Source organism: Tauraco erythrolophus, chromosome 16 (assembly GCF_009769465.1).
Source record: "Tauraco erythrolophus isolate bTauEry1 chromosome 16, bTauEry1.pri, whole genome shotgun sequence".
NCBI classification, from domain to species: domain Eukaryota; kingdom Metazoa; phylum Chordata; class Aves; order Musophagiformes; family Musophagidae; genus Tauraco; species Tauraco erythrolophus.
In genome coordinates, this window is record NC_141480.1 from 21,496,832 (window position 1) to 21,518,830 (window position 21,999).

The 21,999-nt window shown below is 56.5% G+C and overlaps 2 protein-coding genes across 2 annotated transcripts in view; both read right to left on the reverse strand.

Annotated features, from left to right (window-relative positions):
- The window catches only part of PFDN1 (prefoldin subunit 1), a 33,442-nt gene extending 25,401 nt beyond the window's left edge, over positions 1-8,041 (reverse strand). Inside the window, exons 1-2 of the mRNA XM_086621602.1 lie at positions 7,982-8,041; positions 7,657-7,823 (exon numbers count right to left, since the gene is read on the reverse strand). Of these exons, the coding sequence (XP_086477728.1) occupies positions 7,657-7,823; positions 7,982-8,014 (200 nt within the window). The 5' untranslated portion in view covers positions 8,015-8,041. The remainder of the gene's footprint in view (positions 1-7,656; positions 7,824-7,981) is intronic.
- A 4,307-nt stretch (positions 8,042-12,348) lies between these two features.
- Positions 12,349-19,336, reverse strand: HBEGF (heparin binding EGF like growth factor). Its single transcript, XM_086621386.1, has 6 exons — positions 19,294-19,336; positions 18,830-19,000; positions 16,175-16,352; positions 13,928-14,083; positions 13,632-13,724; positions 12,349-12,504 (listed from the first exon to the last, which is right to left on the reverse strand). Exons 1-5 carry the CDS (start codon positions 19,334-19,336, stop codon positions 13,652-13,654), a joined length of 621 nt encoding a protein of 206 aa, XP_086477512.1. The 3' UTR covers positions 12,349-12,504; positions 13,632-13,651.
- Positions 19,337-21,999: the final 2,663 nt, after the last annotated feature.

The following is a 21,999-nucleotide window of genomic DNA, read 5'->3' on the forward strand; positions in this document are numbered from 1 at the left end:
TTGTCCCACCCTGCCCTGCTGGCCGGACATCCATCGACACCACACCCCACGCAAGACAGGGACACAACAAGGACTCTCCCAGTACTACTTTGGTCCAGCAATTTGGCCATTCTCCTCTGCTGCAGGGAAGGCAAATTCAAGTGCCCGCACTGAACCACAGAGACAGCCCTGTATTCCGAAAGAAGTGCTCTAGCACTCAGTATTCCCCAAAGACTCTAACCGCGGATTTCAACATTTCCTTTATGAAATGAGGGAAAAAGACTCAAAATACAATACTTCAAATGGCCAGTGCCATTTAACATCTTTGTCGGCAACATGGACAGTGGGATCGAGTGCACCCTCAGCAAGTTTGCTGACAACACCAACTGTGTGGTGTGGTGGACACGCTGGAGGGAAGGGATGCCATCCAGAGGGACCTGGACAGGCTGGAGAGGTGGGCCTGTGAGAATCTCATGAAGTTCAACAAGGCCAAGTGCAAGGTCCTGCACATGGGTCGGGGCAATCCCAAGCACAAGTACAGGCTGGGCGGAGAATGGATGGAGAGCAGCTCTGAGGAGAAGGACTTGGGAGTGTTGGTGGATGTGAGGCTCAACATGAGCCGGCATCGTGCGCTGGCAGCCCAGAAAGCCAACCGTGTCCTGGGCTGCATCCAAAGCAGCGTGGGCAGCAGGTTGAGGGAAGGGGTTCTGCCCTTCTGCTCCGCTCTTGTGAGACTCCCCCTGCAGTGCTGCATTCAGCTCTGGGGTCTCCAACACAAGAAGGACACGGAAGTGCTGGAGCAGGTCCAGAGGAGGCCATGAAGATGATCAGAGGGCTGGAGCACCTCTCCTACGAAGACAGGCTGAGAGAGTTGGGGCTGTTCAGCCTGGAGACGAGAAGGCTCTGGGGAGATCTTCCAGCAGCCTTCCGGTACCTAAAAGGGCTACAGGAAAGCTGGAGAAGGGCTTTGGACAGGGGTGTATAGTGACAGGACAAGGGTAAATGGCTTTAAACTGGAAGAGGTGAGATTTAGATTGGATGTAAGGAAGAAATTTTTCCCTCTGAGGGTGGTGAGCCACTGGAATGTCGCTCACCAGCCTGGGCTGCGGCACCAAGGACGCTGTTGCATCCTCCACAGCCAGGAGGAAATGGCCTGCCTCTTGTAGGCAGGATAGGTACCTTGAGTTGATTCGTAATTAGTTCATTATCTCAACTCAGTCCAGCTGGGTAAGAATGATTGGTGCCATAATTCCCCCTTTTTGTTTTACCATTTTTTGTTTTCACAAAGGCTTTATGGGTGAGCAGAGACCCAGCCCATTCATCCAACTCCAGCACGTTTCCCTCCCACGAATACCACGTCGGGGCTTGCGGCCTTACCTTCTTCTCCGAAGGACTCTCGCGCGAGCTCCCGGCTCCAGCTCTTCTGGCTCGGGCTCCTTTGGCTCGGGCTCTCGGCTCGGCAAGGGAGTCAGGGCTTCCCAGGGTCTCATTGACGAATCACGTCGGGGTCACCAGTTGTTGCTCACCAGCCTGGGCTGCAGCACCAAGGGCGCTGTTGCATCCTCCGCAGCCAGGAGGAAATGGCCTGCCTCTTGTAGGCAGGATAGGTACCTTGAGTTGATTAGTAATTAATTAGTTCATTATCTCAACTCAGTCCAGCTGGGTAAGAATGATTGATGCCATACTGGAACAGGTAGCCCAGAGAAGTTGTGGCTGCCCCATCCCTGGAAGTGTTCAAGGCCAGGCTGGATGAGGCTTTGAGCAACCTGGTGTAGTGGAGGGTGTCCCTGCCCGTGGCAGGGGGGTTGGAACTAGATGATCCTTGAGGTCCCTTCCAACCCAAACCATTTTATGACTCTATGAATCCACTAAATATTAAAATAAACGGGAGTTCCCTGCTGTTTCAGAACATCAGAATGACATTTAAGTACTTGGAGATCTTCAGAAATAAGACAGTCGTGTTCCATAATTTTTTTGCAAAGCTATTTGCTACAGCAAGCCACAAAAGCAGGAGCAGTTCAAGCTCCCCAAAACATTTAATACTTGTCCAGCACATTATCAAAAAAACCCTCTGCAACACTGAAGCACCAGATGAGTTGCATCCGCAAGAGACCCCAGATTTCTGCTCCCGGGAGGCAGGGACAACGTGAAGGTGCCTTACTCCAGCCCTTGCTCCCCACACGGTCTGACCTCCAAACTGCGGCTCTGCAAGCGCAAGACTGCGTGAGGGCTCTGGCATTTATGTGACAGCACACTGCCTCTGGATCACAGCAGATCAGACTGTCTCTTCTAGCAGCAGCAGCTGTCTGAATGAGTAGCTTGTCTCCATTCTGACCCTTATTTTCTCCATTTAGATTTCATCTCCGTTATGTTTTCTCAGGTAGCTCCTTCCTCTTTGTTGTCGAGGTAACAGGCAAGGAGAAAGTTATGGATAAAGAAAAGACAAAGGGAACAGATTTATTTGAATGGCATACCCCTAGTCCCAATGGAAAAGTGTTCCTAAAGAGTTAAATGTCTCCAGGCAAGGGAGACAAGCACCAAGTAAAAGCTGTATGCTAATCTTCTACCACAAAGCCCATGGAGTAGGTGGGGGGGACTATAACCCACAGGTTTATTTCAAGTAGGGCTAAGTAAAACACCTCTTTTGTTAAATTAGCTATTATTTTTATTTTAAGACCCTGTTTTCTGCTGCTTATACATTTAAAAAATTGACTTATCAGATGTGTCCACTCTACACTAGTTCTCTGTCTAAAGCTAATATTTTAAACAAATGGAGCTCTTTCCCAGAACTGGGCAGATACACATCCTGCATGCAAGCCATGAAAATCTTTTCTTCTCTGAAGTTTCAGTATTGTGTGGAGAAATTCTGTGGAGCAGCAGGGCAGGAGAGCTGTAACTGGACCAAGATATCCAGGAGATTACAAGTGAGCAGCCCAGGGCAGCAGGAATAAGATCAAGAACTAAGTGGGGGAAGGGTGCGGCGGGGAGCATGTTTGGGAAATCAGAAGATGTCAAGCTGGAAAAGGAGCCTGTGCCCAAGAGAACTCCATCTGGAGCAGAATCCAGGAGTCCAGACTTTCAGCATCCCACGATCGTCAGCAGCTGACCATGAAGCACACGGACCAGCTGTGCTCCTCTCACACTCCGGATCAGCGAGGAAGAGGATGACAACCAACTGCTGCCCTTTCCTTCACTGCTCAAGGGAAAGGCACCTGCACGGAATACTACTGCACTAACCCTGCATGCAGGGATTTTTGCTGTCTGTGACAGCTCTCTAAAAACATCTCACGAACTTTTGTAGGCCCACTAATGCAACACTAAGAACATTATTCAGGCTGCAACAAAAGTGAGGAGTTCAAAATCAAGAAAAAACTGAACTAAAAATGAACCGGGTGATGGAAAACCTCATGGCTTATGCACACATCATGTCCCATAGCCTTTGATTCCTCACGCGCGATCTCCCAACACTCATCTTGTGCAACATACAGCATAAACAGTGATCAAACAGCTGGACACCAACTTTGTTTTCACAGTTCAGAGCCTGGCTGTACTTACTAGACACACCAGACTTACTGAAAAAGATGATTTTATTTTCCACAACATCTAGACAGAGGAGCCTCAAGTTTATAACTACCTATTGACCTACGTGATAGGCTGATGGCAACGTGCTGTCTCTGGGATTCATCTAAGCATTGCAGCACCTGTTGGCAGCTCGGCAGCTGGGCTCCAGCGCTGAGCTCTGCAGGAAGCCTGGCCCAAGGAGGTGGCCGGCAGAGAGGCCGCTCGGATTTCACTGACCAGCCTATAGTTAGTAACTGAACCATAAAGACTAAGCCTTGCATATCCTTCAGTTCTTGGAGTTTTTTGGAATGCGAGCAGAGGCGCAGTACCGATACCATATTCTGCAGAGATCTGTGCTGACAGAATCGAAAACCAACCTCGTACGCACGCGGAAAGGAAAAACGCCACCCCTGCAGCTGTACCGAGGGACGTGCCGTAGCGACTGCTGTCTCCAGGGGCTGGGGGAAGAGCTTGCAGTGAGTTGTGATGCCTCATTTTTAAACCAAACTAAGAACAACAGTAAAAGCAGGAATGCATTTAAATCCAAGTAACCATCAAGAACATTTCATCCTCTCTCAGGTTTCACTTGGGTATGGTTCAGCCACCAAAAATCTGAACCTCTCAAAACCAAAAATTCAAAATCATATTATTACAGCTGTCCCTATAACATACTACACTCACAGCAAGTCATTTTACAGGGACAGCTGTAATAACATATTACACTTGCAGAAAACCTTGAACATAAAGTTGTGCTACAGCATTTGCTTGACTTCTACTTTCTTATATCTTATTTTTAGAAGTGTTGTCCCATTTGTTGTGGAAGTAAACTGATGATAAAGCAGTATCAAACTAACACTGACTATCTATTCTGGCATGGCATGAATAACTACAGTGCTCTCCTCACTGTGCCTAACACAAGTGCCAGACATTTTTCTTCTGTAAATAAGGATCTTGTGCAGCTTATGGGTTAAAAGAAAGTAAAGGGAAAGGTCTGAAATATTCAGACAGAATTCTGGAGCTTAAACTTTCAGCATAGTTCTCAAAGCAATATGATGATATCAGTTCACAAATAGCTCAAGCAGAAGTCCAGCATAGTGGTAGTTGTCTCAGGCTACGTAACGGGCCTTTCAAAAGAACATGAAGTAACAGAATTGAAATGTATTTGGCAAGATGCCACCACTCAGACAGCCCAGCCTCACGGATACGTACAGTACACAGCACTTCATCATCTCATACTATGTGACACTGACATTTCTTGTGCCAACCTGAAAATAGCTACAGCAAAAGGAAACTGAGCCCCATATGTGGAGGCCAGTAAGGCCTCCGCATGCGATACACACCACAGGACTTGAGAGAGACCACGCTGAAGAACAACAAATGGACTTTCTCATCTGCTAGCAGAGCAGGGAAAGCCTCTTGCAAAGGGAGTAGGCCCAAGACAGGAGTTCAGAGAACAAAAACCACAGAACTGTTTTCCAAGTAGTGCAGAAGTGAGTACGGCACTAGTCAGACTTCCTCCCAGGATGCAGCACAGCACCACAGTTCCTCAAGTCTTCAAGTTCCACGAAGACCTGGAGTATCTTATCCTACAGAAGTGTATGTACTAGCCCCTGCACGTATCTCAAACCACCAAAGCTGGAGGAAAAAAAACAGAGAAACTCTACCAGAAATCAGATTCTAAGTAACAGCTTAAATGGGTTAAAGAACAGGAAAAAAAAAAAAAGTTGTCCACAGGAATAGAAGCACAAAACGTATTTCCAGAATTCAGCTATTCAAACAAGCTGTCAGAATAGCACTGACAATCAGGGCTAACACTGATGCAGATTTCCACCCTTTCTGGATAACTGAAACCCACTGGAGCATGTTGGACTACGCAAAAGAAACTGAGACATCATAAATGACCCTTTGGTGGCTGAACTCCCACATCTGCACAAGCCTATGAAGCCACGAAACTAAAAAAATCTGCAATGCCACTTCACAGAACATGGCTTATATGTTCATACGAACCATAATGACCACCTCCTTTGGCCTCCAGTGGAACACAAGATGCCAGAGTGCCCTTGGATTTTAACTCCTGCCCAAGGGCTGCTTTAGCCTGCTTTGCTAAAAGCCCAGATTTCAGCAATAAATTCTCTACTAGGGGTTGAAATGGGCTCCAGGAAGAGCCTCGTGCCCCTGGTGCATGTTCTCCACGCTAGAGTGACATGAATCGTACAAGAGCATTACCACCAACTGGCAAGGCGGCCTTCAGACTCACAGTCAGAGCTCACAGCAATACTGTACCAAGCTAAAGCAGGAAGAAAATAAAACATAAATTTTAAAAAAGTAGTGAATGAGTAGTATTCTAGCACAAAGCCCATGAAGAGTTCAGCTTTTACACACTACCATAACGCAAGTATTCTTCTGATGGCACCTGTGCCGTGCCTAAAGAGCGAGAGCTGCCTGTCATGCCTAAGCCACCCTGTCTGGTCATGGAAAGGTAAGCAGAAGGAGACTCCCCAGAAGACTGTCACTCCCACAGCTGCTGCACATGGAGAAACTGTAAATGGTGTGGGACACAAAGGTGTCTCTTACGACCAGGAGGGAGGCAGAAGCAGGACGATGCATTTTGGTCAGCACTGAAACACCACCTGCTACCCTCCTCTGACCTACAAGCAGGGTTACTTTATGATAAAGACCAATACACTCACATCTTTAAGGTATCTTGAGGGAATCCTCCATACAGGAGAAGTATTCTGTACTTCCTGATTTTAGAAAAAGCTTTAAAAAAATCCTTGACTCCAGAATTCTCTTCTCTTTGACTGCCTGCTCTGTGACAAAACCATCAGAAAAAACCCTTACGAGTGGTTTCATGGCTACTCCAAACACAAGTGTTTGCTACACCTTACAGCCTGCCCAGCTCAAACCAGCCGCTTGTTGCAAAGGACCAAACCATGTCTCCTCTTCAGGGACCAGTCACCAGCATCCCCACACAAACCCAACGCGTAATTCACCTACACGGAACAGTTTATTTACTGGGAGCCACGAAGGGGGCTGTCATGCTCAACACCTCCACTAGCCCAGGTACAACGCCATCCGAAAACTCGCAGCAAAGGGCAAACCGCACACCATTCCTGCACTCCCAGCCCTGCCACCTGCCTACAACTCCATCTGGAGATTGCACTTGTCTGACCCGGCTCACCGCTCGGCCCTGTCATCATCCACTCTGACGCCAAGAAAGTGGGGTAAACACAGGGTGGGGAAGAGGGTGATACAACCACCCTTTTGGCAGCAGTCGGAGCAGAGTCAGCGTTTCGCAAAACCACATCCCGAGCTGGGCAGAGTCATCGCTGTTACCCAGCTCACGAGAGACACGACAGAAACCACAGCGCTCCCAGGTCGGAATCACAGAAATCTCGTGTGATGTAAGCCTGTGTTTCGGATCTGAAACCACTTTGCACAGTCCTCCATCGGAGGCTGAAGTCAAGCAGAAGTGCCTTGTGGAAGCTGATCAAACACATTACTGCTGGTTCAAGGTGTTCCTTCTGGCAGCCATCCTACACATGGAAGAGCATCTTTGCAAGTGTACTGGGAACACCCATACAAGCTTTATGTTCACTTCCACAGGTTTAAGAAATCTGGGCAACACCCATTAGACCCATTGCCCAGCATCACACTGCAGGGGGCATTTGTGTGGAATATTTGTACAGGCAAAGCCCTGAGCACACGAGCTGCATGCAGGGTTTTTTCAAGGAGTCTGATGTAACCTACATTGGGAACGACTGAAGCTGGGCAGATTGGTGAGAGCCTTCTCACAAATGCCATTTGCCATCAGAACGCTGCTGTGCTGGTCTGGATTACAGACTTCCCAGAGGTGCCAGACAAGCCCATTGTGGCCAGGAGCATGGCCAGCAAGCCAAACCACAGCGCCAACAGCATTTGTAACGGTCCTTCCTCACGGCAGCCAGGAGCTCACCCCAAGGGACAACCCCAGTAACTCCTGCTGCATTCCCAAGCAGATGGCTGGAGTTACAAATTAAAGACAACGAGGAAAACGAGCCAAACGAGCACGCCGAGCGCAAGCTGCGTGCTCTCTCGGCAGGGCAGGCGCCGGCCCCACGCCAGGCGGGTACTCACATCCTCCCCACGCCCTCGTACATGCGGGTCTCGTCCACCAGCGCCATGACCTCCGTGTCGGTGAGGTGCGCGTGCTTCTTGGTCTTGCTCAGCTGCTCGATCTGGATGTCGGCCAGCTTCACCTTCTGCTGCGTGTCCACCACCTTGGCCTGCAGCTCGGAGAAGGCCTGCAGCGGGGCGGGGGGGAACACGGCGGCCATGAGCGGCGGCCCGAACCAGCCGGCGGGGCCCGCCCGGCTCCCCGGCTGCAGGGGAGCGGGACGAACCGGGAGGGCACCGCCCGCGCACGGCGAAGCCACCGCGCCCGCCGCCGGGGGACTCGTACCTTTTTCAGCTCCAGGTCCACGGGCGCCGCCATCTTGTCTCCGCAGAGCGCCTGCGCGGCGGGAGGGGGAGCGGGCAGCGCGTGCTGCTGCGCATGCGCGGGGGCGGTGCGGCGCTCCTCGGCCGGCGGGGCGGGGCGGGGCGTCCCGCACGGCGCGGGGGCACCGGGCCGAGAGGCGGGGACCGTGCTCCACCGGGGCCGTCCCGCGCCGGTGCCCGGCGCGGCGCCTCAGCGCGGGGCGGAGGGGCGAGACGTGGCGCCTGTGCGGGGGGCGCGCCGCGGGTGAGGCCGGAGGGGGGCCCGGCGGGCCCGGGCGTGGCTCAGGCCCCCGGGCAGCCCCGCGGTGCCCCCGCAGCCCTCCCAGCCCAGTACCCAGCCGTGGGGAACGCGCCCGCCCCGCTGCTGCCCGCTCCTCCCGCCGGCTGCCGTGGCCCTGCCGCCCGAGCGGGCAGCGCGCTGCCGGGGCTGGGGGTCCCGGCAGCCGCCCCTGCCGCAGGGGGCACTGGCTGGCCCCGGGAGAGGGTCCCGGCGTCCCTGGGGGGCAGCAGCAGGTGCTAAAAGCGGCGCCCGCGCGGTGCTTCGTTAACAACAGTGGTGCCAAGCACAGCCTGCCCCTCGGTTCCCGCGGAGGTGCGGGCGCCGGGATGCTGCACATCCTGGGTCCGGTGAGAGGCTGAGGGCAGGCCGGAATCGCGGCGTGCTCCCTGGGCAGCGCAGCCGGGCGGCGCGGGGGCCGGTGGGCGCCCAGCGGAGGGACTGGCAGTGCTTGGGCTCGTGTAGCAGCTGCTGCCCGTGGCCCCCGCCCTGCGGCCTGCCTCTGCCCGGGATGAATCACCTCCGCTCCTTCCAGCCCCGGAGCTTTCCTTGGAGCGCGCCCAGATGCGCTCGGGTAAGGGGTGAGATCATGATGAGGCCATCAGATGCCTCTCGGGTGAAGGTAGCATAAACCAGTGAGCCGCTCTGCAGCCAGCGGCAGGCAGGGACAACCTTCTGCAAGGCTCCTATGGAAAAGCAGAGTGCAGGATCTGACCTTCAGGCTCTCTCAGCTCTCGTTGCCACCTGCTCCCAGAGCACAGCTGCCCTTTTCAGTGCCTTCCCCAGCTCTTTCTAGGCACCGCAGCTGCCCCGTGGCACTGCTACTCACCCAGTGCAGAGCTGGAGCTGGGGGACAGTCCCCACTGTCTGCACCCCCTGCCTGCGAGGGCATTTGCGCGCTGGTGCGAGGCCTTCCACTGTGCCCCCACCTCCACAGGCGCCTGGGGGGATTTGCATTGCCCTCTGCAGCAGCAACAAACCCATGGGAGACGCCTCGCCATGGCAAAGCCTATCCCAGGCTTGGGGCTTAGCAGCTGGGTGAGGAAGTGGGCAGAGCCCACGACCTCGGTCAGGAGGAAAATCAGCTGAACGGAGCTGTGCGCAGGGCTGCCTGCTTCTGAAGGGAGGCAGTGGAGGTGGTTCAGCCGCTTTTGGGGTGTCTCTTCGGCTGCGTTGTGCCTGCTCCAGTGCACTGCTGCCAGCTCCATCCAAACCCTGCCATGCTGCGATGGCCGAAGGTGCTGAAGCATGGCTGCCAAGGTGCTGGGGCAGGCAGAGGAGAACTGGTTATTAAATTGGCTAATGCAGTATATTGCAATTTATTATTAAATCTACATCTGGGTTTTTGTAGGTCTCCTAGCTTTGACCCTCACTCCGGAGAAGAGACTGAGAGGAAGCTGCAGGGCTCTCCTCTGGGTGCGTGGTCTCTGCCCACAGTGGAACTGAGTGAGTCCAGACCAAGGGCTGGGGGACGCATCAGGTGATGGCGTTTAGTGGCTGAGCAAGGGTTTTGTCACCTGTAGACAAGCCAAGTACAGGCATCAAAGGGATCTGAAGAGAGATGCCAGAGGTCACAATGTGGAGTCAGTGTCAGAGGCAGCAAGTGGGCTTGACACTGTGGCAGTCAGGAAATGCTGCAGCTGGCATCTTGTTTGTGCTTCTGGGTCTGTGCCCAGAGGTGGGTGAAAGGCCAGGCTGCTGAGCTGGGACTGCTGGAGGCCACTGCCTGCCTTCACCAGGACCTGCGCCAGCGCTCAGCTTGGCTGGCTGCTGTGGTAGCCACTCCTGTCCAGGAGGAACGGCAGGGTGGTGGAGACTGCTTTCCTGGCACCCCATTCCTGCAGGTACAGTTAGGTGAGCAGCCCAGCCTCCTCCCACAGTGTGCGGGCATCCTGGACAGGGAAGAGCCCCACATGCCCCAGCCGGGCTCTGGGGCACCTGCTGTTTCATGGCCATAAGTGCAGCTGGACTGGGGAGCTGCCCTGGGGGGTTCATCCCTGCCTTAGCCGGGAAGAGAGCATGCATAGGACTGTCAGCCTTTCTCAGCCCAGTGGGGCACAGGGAGCCAGCCCACAGATCCCGCTGGCTTGCCACTCCCTACATCTCCAAAATATGTTTGCCATCTCTTGGCCTGTTGAATTACTGTGCGGGCAGCACAGCTTGCAGAGGAGCAAAGTGGACCAGAACACATCCTTGCAAGGAGGGAGAAGGGCAGAGGGCAGCTGAGCTCCAGGCAGAAGTTCCCAGCTGCCTGCAGAAAAGCCTGCCAGCAGAGTTATTCCCAGTGCCTGCCGGAGTGGCATGGAGCCTTGGGCATGTGGAGCTGCTCACCATGAAAGGCAGCAGGGCTGGAGTGGGGAGCAGCTCCGGGAAGGGGAACAGCAGCAGCACAGCCAGGTGACCTGGAGCAGAAGGACCTCCTGCACAGCAGCTGGAGGCTTTATTTGCTTAACAGACATTGAAAAAGGCCAAAGTTTGGAGTCTCTGATTAAACTGGCACTCCCACAGCGTTAAGGTCCGGATTTGCATGAAGCAGAGCCAGCAACTTGTTTCCCTGGCTCTGGGACTCAGACCACTGCAGCTGCCGGGGCTTTTACTCTCCAGGTAATACATGAGGGTGCCTGTTGTCACCCGCTTGCTTCCCATCTGCCACAGCTGTGTACATTAGCCCTTCTAGCTCAAGAAGCACTGGAAAAACCTAAGGATTGCCACCTTCCCCCTTCCCACACCCCAGGTTTTGCTGCTGCAAACCTTACTGGCTGCGCAAGAGGGACAAATCTATGCACTCACTTCCTAAGCAACCCCTCCCCCGATGAGCATAAAGCTTATTTCACACTTTACCAGAACTAAAGTTTGGGTAAATTAGACCAAAGAGCTCCACAGACTCCTCGCTGCCTGGCTTTAGCACACATTGTAGGAGCTGAAGTGGAAAGCAGTAGCTTAGCACTCCCCTTTGGCAGCTGCTGAAGGCAAAAGGGCTGGAGGAAAGCAGGTTTCCTGCTGGGGGAAGCCCCTTTCTCTGCTTCAAGGCTCTCTACTAGAGCCAGCATCTCACCCTGATCTCAGCTCCCTCTGGGGAAGATCAGGGAAGAGGAAAAAGGCAGTTTGGAGGTTATTTTTGCTGCAAACTCAGGAAGCAGTCCTGAACCACCATCTGAAGTGATGCTCACTGGAATGACCCCAGCTTCAGGAGCTTGCAGCCACCCCCAGGAACTGCAGGGATCTCCTGCAAGGGAGGTGTGAGTCCACCTCTTGATTTTTTAGCCAAATGCTTGCTTAAAACCAGGAATCAGTCGCATTTGGATCCATCAGTGACCAGAGTGGCTTCATTTATACTGGAGGCAGCTTTGCTTGATGAGCAGGCATCCAAACATCACACCCCTCCCAGGGCACCAGCTGGGAAAAATGCAAATCTCCCAAGAAACACAGATGGGGCTGACCTGGCCACAGGCTCCTGCAGGACAGATCCTGCCACCAGCCCTTGCACCACACTGCTCTGCTGCACCCCAAGGGTGGCACAAACCAATCCAGCAAGCCCCACCACACACTCGAGATTTCTGACACCGTTTGCAATGCCCCACTAGCACCGGCATGTTGCTCCGTGCAGTCTTCAGTGGTCTGACTCTTTTCCACCTCCGTCATTAAGTTACAGCCCAAGCATTTGTTACAAAGTGTTATTTATTAGAATATTACATTGCACTTAAAAAATAAGGGAGGTCTGGCCCTTTCATCTTGACCTACATGAAGGATGCAGGGCCAGACCTACAATAAATATAAATACTATGTACAGTTTATCTAAAATAAATATATAATTTAAAATGAAAAATATCTTGTTAAATAGCTGTTACCTTCCCACCCCTCCTGCGCCTAAGAAAGCCCCGAGCCCGGTCTCCTGGCCTTTCACAGTTTGTTCCTCGGCAGGCACTGCAGTGGACAGAGAGCTGCTGGAGAGCCCCTCTGCTTCCAGCTGGCCGGTGCCTCCTGCCTCCGTGCAGCCACCTAGCTGGCAAGCGCCTCTCCCGAGCCCTCTCCATCCCGGAGATGGCCACGAAGCTCCCTGCAGTGACGCCACTCTGCCCGACCAGCCCTGAAGCAGGTGCTGTCCTGCTGCTCCAGTGAGCTTCCGCCGCACTGCAGGCTCCCAGGGATGGCGCTGGCTCCGCGGCTCTCACCTCTTCCAGGAGGTAGAAGTGCGTTAGTGCCGACCCCTGCAAAACAGTGGCAGGAGAGCTCACTACACAGCCCTGGACCGCTCTGCGCAGAGAGGTTCCTGCGTGGCAGGGCCAAGGTGCCCATCCCACCCAGCCTGGTGAGAGAGCCCTTGCAACCATAAAGCCCCAGCAGCAGCAGCCACTCACCACCCTGCAGGGCTGGACCTGGAACAATGGGAGCCAGGATGCCAGGCAAGTGGTGGCTAAGCATCCCACTTATGTCTACCATGCCTCCCTTCCAGGGACCACAGCACTTGTTGCCCCTGGACACATCCACCCCAATAATCCCCAGGGCAGAGAGGACAGTGATGAAAACCTTGTGCTGAATCCCCTTCCCCAAATTTAACTCCCATCAACGGCTAAAAGTCTCACCCCCAGCACTCTTACCAACACTACAGAAATTCTTTGAAGGTATTACTTCATCCTCACAAAGAACAAAGACTTTTCTTTTTTTTAAAAGGAGAAGTAGCTGTAATACATATGGGCACATCTAACATCAGGGTTTGGACGAGACCAGAGGAAGTCTGCAAGCTTCCCAGCAGCCAGCCGCAGCCACGTGCCCACCCCTGGGGCAGAGCACACCCCACCGCCCAGCCAGAGTAACATGGCATGGGGCTGGCAGCAAGATCCCCGGGTGTCTAGCTGCAAGGCATTACATTGGTGCAAGTAATAAGCAGAGTGGGAGTGAAAAGGAAGGGTTTTTTTTTTAATATATGTATAAATAGAGGCAATATCTAATGAGGGGAAGTGACTCAGAGGGTCAGAGAGGGAGCAGGACAAATGGCAAAAAAAAAAAAACAAACCAGAAGCAGCTTCCCCACTGCCAAGCGTCCCTGAAGCATGCAGCGACGGGGCAAAGCAGGGACCTAGGGTTAGAAAGGAGAAGGTGGTGGTGGCCAGGAGTGTCAGGGGAAAGGTGCTTGAGCAGGAAGGGTTGGAGCCCCATGGGGCAGCTCAGGATCTCGGACCAAACCTAGTGAGTTGCTTCTCCAGGCTTTAACTGCCTCCAGCTCCTGCCTGGCTCTGGCACAGGATCCACATAGCTGTCCCAGCCAGCATGAACAAGCTGAGTCCCCAGATGCCCACCAGCCCCACCACTGCCCCATGCCCAACCAGGGGCTCACCTCTCCAGCACCTGGCATCCTCAGTGATTCACAGTGATGCCCAGCTTGATTTTCTCTTCGTTTTCTACATCGTAGACACCCCTCTTGTGACACCTGTGAGGCCACGCAAAGAGTTGCTCAGAGCATGCAGAAGTCCCCGCCACCCTCCCCTGCACGCAGTCTTCTCGGGGACACGGATCATAGAACGGTTTGGGTTGGAAGGGACCTCAAAGATCATCTAGTTCCAACCCCTCTGCCATGGGCAGGGAAACCCTCCACTACACCAGGATCCAACAGATCAACCCCATTCCACTCACCTGAGCATCAGCAGAGCTGCGATGATGATGAGACACAGGGAGGACAGGACAACAGCAACAACGGCCAGTGCTGTGGTGTGGTCGTACACACTGGGGGGGTGTTCCACAGGCAGCGAGAGGCCGTGGCATCTCTCTCCATGATATCCTGGCTGGCATCTGAGCAAGAAGAAAAGTCTTAAAGGTTGGTGGTGACAGAGCACAGAAGGTCATTGTGTCATTTGGTTCGTGGTGACCAAGCACGGAAGGTCACTGGGTCCCTCACACCCCCATGGAAAGCAGCTGCCTCTCTGCTCAGCCTTAGCCACCACCCCACTCGTTCCACTTGGTACCCTTCCCCTGAGCTGGGAGGGTTGGAGTCACTATCACCTCCCTGCTACTGGTAAATTAAGTTTCTCCTGCACCAAGGACCAAGTGGAGACTCCTAGAAAGGTTGAGCTCCCTCTACTAGAAGGTAGTGAGGTCTGTGATCTTCCCAGTTGTTTCCCAGGCAGAGCCAGGCTGCCCAGACCACCTCTGAAAGTGACAAGTCCCATGCAAGGGAGCAGAGAGGCAACTGGATGAGAGCTCAGTGCTTCCGTCAGAGCAGGATGTCCCTGCACACCCTGCCAGCCAGAGAGGTGCCACCTCCCTGCGGACTCAGGAGATTACTCACATAACAGAAATAACGCACTCTGGCAGAGCTGCGAGGCTGCCAACCCTCCCCATGAGTCAAAGCACACTGGTGAGACCATACATATGTATCTCTATATCCAGTGCCACTGACCCTCAAGGTTATCTCCAAGACAGGGTCTCAGCGCAGCCCTCCTGCCCAGCTCACACCACCACCATGCACCAGCATCACCTCCTAGCCATGGCAGAGAGGCTGGGCACAAGGCAGAGGTGCAGGACCCAGCCTGGCAGCACCCTCACCCCATACCCCAGGGACCAGCCCAAGGAAGCGACGATCCAGGTGACCCTGTGACATGGGCAGCCAGCCACCAAGAGCAGCCAAAACCAAGTGACATCAGCCAAACCGAGGCCTCATTACCAGAGGTGACTGGGGCAGTCAGTTGCTGTTCCTAAAAACCCATGATGGCTCTGGGAAGATGTCGCCCAGGGGTAGGCCACCAGGCTGGAGAGCCCCAGCCAGCCCCAGGACCCCTCCTGCTTGCCTGTGTCCCAGGTCCTCCCCCAGCCCCAGGGATCTGGGAAGGGCAAGAGGCTGGGCAGGGAACTCCTGGCTGTCCCAGTCCCAGGGGGTGCTGCACCACACATCGTGCTGGGACACCAACCCAAGCTGAGCCAGCAGAGATCTCCTCTTGCTGGCAGTCCCGAGCCCCCTGTGCAAGGGCCCAACTTCATGACAGCTTCCAGGCAGAGAGAAACTAAGCGGTTCAAGGAGCTATGTGAAGCCTGATCCCTGCGGATTGCAGGGCACGAGATCTTGTGGGCACTGTAAGCCAGGAAGCTATTATCTTCCCCAGGCTCCGGGTGCAGGGCTGGGTGGCTCAGAGGATTGATAGCAAAGAACAAAGCCTCTTAAATATCTGCCAGCTCAACCCCTGCCCACATTAGGGGAGATCAAACATGCACCCCTGGGTACGTGCCATGGTGGCAGCACTGGATCCAGGTGCCCCAGCAGTGAAAAAGCACTTTCTCCTCCACTTGCCATCTAGTCTATGCTCTCCACCTGCATCCTGGGTGGGGGAGGCAGCACATAGCCCTGTCCTTCATCAGGGCCAAGGGAGACCTTGAGCATGGCTTTGGCAGACTGTCCCCAAAGGTGCTACTTCTGATCTGCCTTGCTGGTGCCATGGCAGAGATGCTTCTCCTGCCTACATTAGTACATCCTGACAGCCAGAGCAGCCCTGAGCTCTCGGCCAAGGCTGGCAGTAGTGAGGGACAGGGGGATACAGGGTTAGAGAGTCAGGACGGGGTCTTGCAAACCAGACCTGCAGAGGACCTTGGCTGCAAGACCCCAGCCACTGCTCACTGTTCTCTGAACCCCATCACTGCAGGTCTCCCCACAGCAGCTCAGATGGAGCTCACCGTGCTGCTGCAGCATGCCAGGTCTAAGTCTATGACAGATTTTGGTGGGGGATGGACATTGCTCAAGAAGCACAAGGAAGAGGCCATATCGGAGCCGCCCCTGCGAGGACAGGGAGCATGCACTAAAAATATCACCTCCACTCTTCCTCTGCCCAGCCCGGAGAATTGAAGGAACCGTGACTAAGGCTCCCCCAGCACAGGCACAAGCCAGCGACTCACATGCAGGAGGGAGCTCCCAGCTCTCGGATGTATTTGCATTCACCGTGAATACAGAAATCCTTGTACTTCCGCAGGCACGGATCTCTCTTCTTCCCCAGGCCTTTGCCTTTTCTTCTTTTATTCCCGTTGCCTTTTTTCTTGGGAGTAACCAGGCCTTGAGGCTTTGACAGGAAAGCAACTGGAAAACAATTTGGGAAGGAGAAACAGCGGTCAGACCACCTCTGTGGTCAGCTGAAGGGAAGGCAGAATGGCAAACCCGGGGCCAGCCCAGCCCTGGCACTCCCGCAGCCTTTTGTGCAGCAATCTGCCCCCGAGCAGAGGGTTGGTGGTGGTTTTTTTTCTTTTTTTTTTTTCCACTTCTTTTTCAGCTTCTCAAATATCATGGCCTTTCCAATTCATAAGAACAATTCTCAAGCAAAGAAAGGAATTGGGGTGGGGGGAGGGAAAACAGAGCTTTATGCATCTCAAATGTTGCTATTATATGCACCAGTTTCCACTGAACACAGAAAATTGCTAATTGCCCCTTTATCTGGCTTTTATTTCCCTGATGAGTGTGGTCTTTTGTAAGAGCCTATTCATGACCCTGATGGACTCTCCTTCCTGTGGGTACAAGGATGTACCCAGAACAGGATTAAGAGAGCAAGCCCGAGTTAATTTTTGGTTTTGCAGAGCCAGAGATGGCCAGGGCAGCGTTCCCATGAATTACAAAGGTACAGTTTAATTGCGGTGCAGAGACCAGTGGCTTTTGGGTGCGAGGCCAGCTCCCTGCTGGCTTGGTGGGAATCAAAGCACTGAGCGTCTCGCCTGCACACGGAGCAAAGCCAGCAAAATCACTGGAATAGTTTTAAGACAGGCAGATGTCCAAAATTCAGCCCCTAGCTTGATCTCGCAAGGTGCCGAGATGCTAGAGAGTGCTCGCTGCCGGAGAGGGACTTGTCAGCTCCCCCCAAACCGCAGCACGGAACAACTCCGCGGAAGTACGAACCGAGCCTTGCGCTGCTCGGGGAGGGGAGGGTGGCCGAGTCTAACCTGGCGAGTTGTAACCTGCCTAACTCCTTCTCAGCCACTTCCAGACGTAAGCGAGCCCGTCTCCTCCCCAGCCAGCGCCTCTCATGCTGCAGCACACCGGTCGGCACCCGGCAAAGTTATTTCGCCATTTCGACATCCTTCATGCTCTGCCTGAGGAAAACTGATACTCCAGGAAACTGCAGCCTTGGAGAAACCCCCAGATCCGGGTGAGGCCAGGGGCTTGCCCCAGGCTGGCATCAGAGGCTGTCCCCTCCCCTGTGGGTTATCTCCTGGCCGCAGCCAGCACACACAGTGCTGCTGACCCCCGCCAGGCCACCTCCACTGTCACTCCCCCTTGTCTCCAGGGCTCTCACCCTTACAACAACCAGAGAAGATACGGAAGATCTTGCTGGTAGGAAAACTGGTCCAGCCCAGGTGGGCAGGGGGATGCTGCCACTCTCACCCTACTCAGACGCCCTGGGGGCTGCGGCACAGAAGAAAGTGCCTTCAACACAAAAGGCAGATTTTTCTGACTGTGGCTCAGCTCAAGGCATCAAGAAAGTGCTCCAAGAAGCTGCAGCCTCAGTAACCAAATATTCCCCATCCCCTCAGCCTGTTCCACAGATGAGGGTCAGCTCACATGTGCCAGATCTCTTGCTCTAGGACAGGGTCCCCTCCACAGGGGCATGCACAGAGGAGCAGGCTGGAGAATCTCCCAGCAGGAACAGTATTTCCTGGGGGCTGCATCCCCTTGGATGCAAGGGGATCAGCCCAGTTTTGCAGTGTTTGTGTCACAGTCTGATGGCACAGCCAGAAAGCAAAGAAAAACACAGAAAAAAAAAAAAAGGAAAATGAACTGTGCAGGGCAGCACGCTACTCCTGGTGCCAGGTTACTGATCTCAGCATGCCACATGTGCAAGGCACCAGCTACAGGTCCCCCTCCTCAGCCTGCGATGAGTCCGCTGTCTCACTCCCACAAGAGTCCCTGGGACACTCTCCGGTCCCGAGCTGGGAAAGAGGAGACAAGCATGAATGCCCAGCAAGCCTAACAGAGCGACAGTGTCCCCACCGCCCCCGTAGCGGGGACTGCCAGCTGACTAACCCTGCCTAGGTATGAGGAGCAGCCGCGTGTAGGCGGCGAGTGACTCACAGTTATCCCCTTGCCAGTGGCCACCGAGGCCACCATGTGGAAGGCAGCACAGGACCACCAGCTGGGGCTGCACACCTGCAGGCAGGAGCTATTGTGTCCCCCCCAAATGGGCTCTGCCTTACATCTGGCCAAGGAGCTGGGGACCTGGGAACGCTTAGGACGCTTATGCCAGGGACTTCAGGAACATCAGGGGCACAAGGCAAGGAGTTGTCCAAGCCTGTTTCCCGTGAGCCAGTGCCCCATGGGCTGGCCCCACTCGGGGCTGCTGCCACGGGCGCTCGGTACCGAGGTCTCCCCCGCAGCTCCCCGCAGGGCGGAGCTGGAGCCGCTGCCCGGGCACGCGTGGGGCTGAGCCGAGCCCAGCCCGGCCCCTCCGCGACCCTCCGGCTCCAACCGCCCCCAGCCCGCCCCAGCCCCCCGGCCCCGGGACCAACTGCCCCAACCTCCCCCGGGACCACCCCCCCCCCCCCCCAGGAACCCCGGCTGCCCCGCCGTACCTCTCGGCAGCTCGCTGAGGTGGTCCCCCGAGGCCGCTCCGCCGCCCTCCTTCTCCGGGCTGCCGCCGAGCAGCGGGGCCGTGCCCGGGACGGGCGCCTCCCCGCCGCCCTTGTGCAGCACCTCGTTGTGCAGCTGGTCGCGGCCGCGCCCGCCCGCCGCCGCCGAGCACACTGCGGGCAGGGGGCACGGTCAGGCGGGGCGAGCGGACCCTGCCGGGGCCCCCCAGCACGTGCCCGCGCCCGGAGCCCCTCGCGCGTCACCGGGACGGGGCACATCCTTCCCGCTACCCCCACCCGCGCCCAGCACCGCGGCCACGTCGCCCGCGCCCGGGATCCCCCACCGGGACCGGGGCCGCGTCTCCCGCGCCCGGGACCCTCGCCTTGCCCAGAACCACCCCCCTACACGTGTCCAGCGCTGAGGTCGCGTCGCCCGTGCCCGGGACCCCCCCCACGCGTGCCCGTACCTGCCGCCAGCAGCGCGTGGATCAGCACCGCCCGCCCGTCCATGACCCGCAGGCCCCCGCCACCGGCCGCAGCTCCGCTCGGCCCCGCGCCCTCGGCCGCTCTCCGGCGGCGCGGCCCCGCGGCCGGTAGAAGGCGGCGGGCGGCGGGGCGGGGCGGGGCGGGACGGGGCTGCCCTGCCCCGGCGCCCCGCCCCCGGGAAGGGCTTCCCCGGGCGCTGCGGGGGGGTCCCGCCGCCTCCGGCTCCGGGGCGAGGGGTAGCCGGGGGCAGGGTGGACCCCTCGCTCCGGGGTGCCGGGGATGGGGGGTTCATCAGCCCCCGCCGCACCGGTAACACCTCCCTGTGCCCAGGCTGTGGCACCCCGCGCTGGGGGCCTGGGCGGAGCAGTGGGGGGCCCGGGGAGCTGGTGGTTCCTTCAGGGCTGCGCTAAAGCTGTGCAGGGGAGGAGATGGCTTAGGGAAAGCGGGTTGGAAACTGTATTGACTCGTCTCAGGCAGAGGAAAAAAAGGGAGATCGCGGTGTGCACCGTGGCACGTGGCATGGTGCTGCAGGGCATCCGCCGGCTGGGGGGACTAGTGCCCAAGGTGGCCTGGGAGGTTTCAGGAGGAGCAAGGGCACCCTTCCGCAAGAATAGCTTCAGGCAAGAGGCAGGACCTCACAGCTCAGAGCTAAAACCTTCTCTTGGCCTTGGTGGTGGGGTGGCACCCTGATAGGGGACAGATTTCCAGCCACGTGTGACATTATATTGGCAGCGGGAGAGGCACAGCAGTGGCAGCAACCCTTTTTGTCTCCGAGGTCACCTTTGTGCCCCAATGGAAAGCCCGACCAGTTGAGTCACAGCTTCATCTCACAATCCCCTCCTCGTCAGCTGCTGTCCCTGTCTCCTCCATCCCAGCCTATGGCCATGGTGTTTGGGGGCTGCCAGTGCTCCTCTGCCCCCTTCACTGTGCTGGCAACCCCTTGTTGTGTTTGGCCTCATCCTCAGCCCAGGTGACAGCCCAGAAGACACTGCTGGCACCAACACTGGGCGAGCACAGAGTCTTGTCCCAGCTCACATTCGGGCTGGCTGAGGCCCCTTGCTGGTTTCTCAATCTCCCAAGCCCCCGGCCCCGCTGCCGGTTTGCGTTCGGCAAGGCTTAATTAAATATTCCTGCCATTGTTATTGGTGTCTCCAAGGAATACCGCCACATTTGGCAACCTGCCCCCACTCACGCCCTCCTTCTTGCTCAGACTTGACTTTTGCAATTGTTTGCTGGATGTTTTTCCTTCCGCCTCCTCCGGCCATCAACAGCCTGAAGGACTTTGGCAGCAGAGCAAGGCGGGTCAGTGGTGGCTCAGCTAAGGGGCTGCATCCCTGGGGAGCCCCGTGCGATGGCTCCTCGGTAGGTCCCCGCGTGGGGATGGGACTTTTTTCCCCTGCTGGTTCCCTGCCACGTCCCTGAGGTCAGGCGAGCGTGGGCAGCGTGTGCGGGCAGCCTTTGCCGGCTGACCTGGCACATCGGGAGAGGGAGGTACCAGCTCACGTCAGCTGCCAGGGAACTTGTTGGCACAGAGGCCTGGCAGCTGGCAAGGCAGGGGATTGCACGCGGCCATGCCTGCCTGCCTTCCATCGCCTCCTGCTGCATGTTTCCCTCTTCCTGCCACAGCCTCCCTTGCCTCTGCCTCCATCTGCCTCCCACAGCCTCTGCAGCCACCCCCTGCCCACCTCCTGCAGCCACCCACAGCCTCCCTCTGCCTCCCTGCCCACACCCCGCTGTCAGTCACGCACCATCCCATGCCACGGCAGCGCCTGCAGGAGGGGGAGGCAGACCCCTGGGAAGATTTGTGTGTCCCGGGGCCTCCCTGGCTCTCCTGGTCCATGGGTCCTGCTGCTGGGGTCTCCCCACGGTCCCCACACCAGCCAAGAGACCTCCCCCTGCACCCCTATGCCATGGCACTCTCCTTGGGCACATGCTGGTATTGCAGAGCAAACAGTCGGGCAGCTGGGGGGGCAAAGGCCAAGGGAGAGGCGGGTGCCAGGATCCAGCCATGCGGGCAGCACCAGTCCCCTGGGAGAGTGACCCTGTAAGGGCGTTTTGGGGACAGGAGGATGGGGTGTGGGGCAGGGCAGGGGCGCAGGGCAGCCCACTAAGGCCCCCCCAGGTCCCCAGGCCCCCATATGGGTGAGGGGAACCAGGGTGGGGGGACCTGTGGCAGCCCCGAAGCTGGGGAAGGGCAGGCACGGCAGAGCCGGGGGATGGCTGGACAGATAGGCCCCCACAAAGCATGACCCCACCCCACTCTCTGACTCCCACCACGCCGTGCAACCCCCTACCATACTATGTAATCCCCCCAACACACCACATGAGCCCCCCACCATGTGACCCCTCCATGCCATGTGAACCACCCCACACAGCGTCACCCTCCACCACGCACCTCAATGCCATGTGACCCCCTGTCCGACCCCTACCACACCGTGACCCCTCCCCACACAGTGTGACCTCCCCAAGTTGTGTAACTTCCAATGCCACGTGGTCCCCCCATGTGAACCCCCAGTGCCATGTAACCTGCACCATGCTGCACGACCCCCCATCTGAACTCCCCCCGCAGTGGACCCCCACCATGCTGTGTGAATCCCCACCACGGTGTGTGAACCCGTACCACCCCGTGCAACCCCCGCCACACTGCGTGAGCCCCCGGACCTTGTGATCTCCTCCCACGCCACGCA

What these genes read in the sequence shown, in the direction of transcription:
- HBEGF (XM_086621386.1), bottom strand. Translation starts at nt 19,336, where the DNA reads ATGGACGGGCGGGCGGTGCTGATCCACGCGCTGCTGGCGGCAG. An exon ending in CCTCAGCGAGCTGCCGAGAG is followed by an intron (nt 16,353 to 18,829) that starts GTACGGCGGGGC and finishes ATTGTTTTCCAG; the next exon opens with TTGCTTTCCTGTCAAAGCCT. An exon ending in CTGGGAGCTCCCTCCTGCAT is followed by an intron (nt 14,084 to 16,174) that starts GTGAGTCGCTGG and finishes CTTCTTGCTCAG; the next exon opens with ATGCCAGCCAGGATATCATG.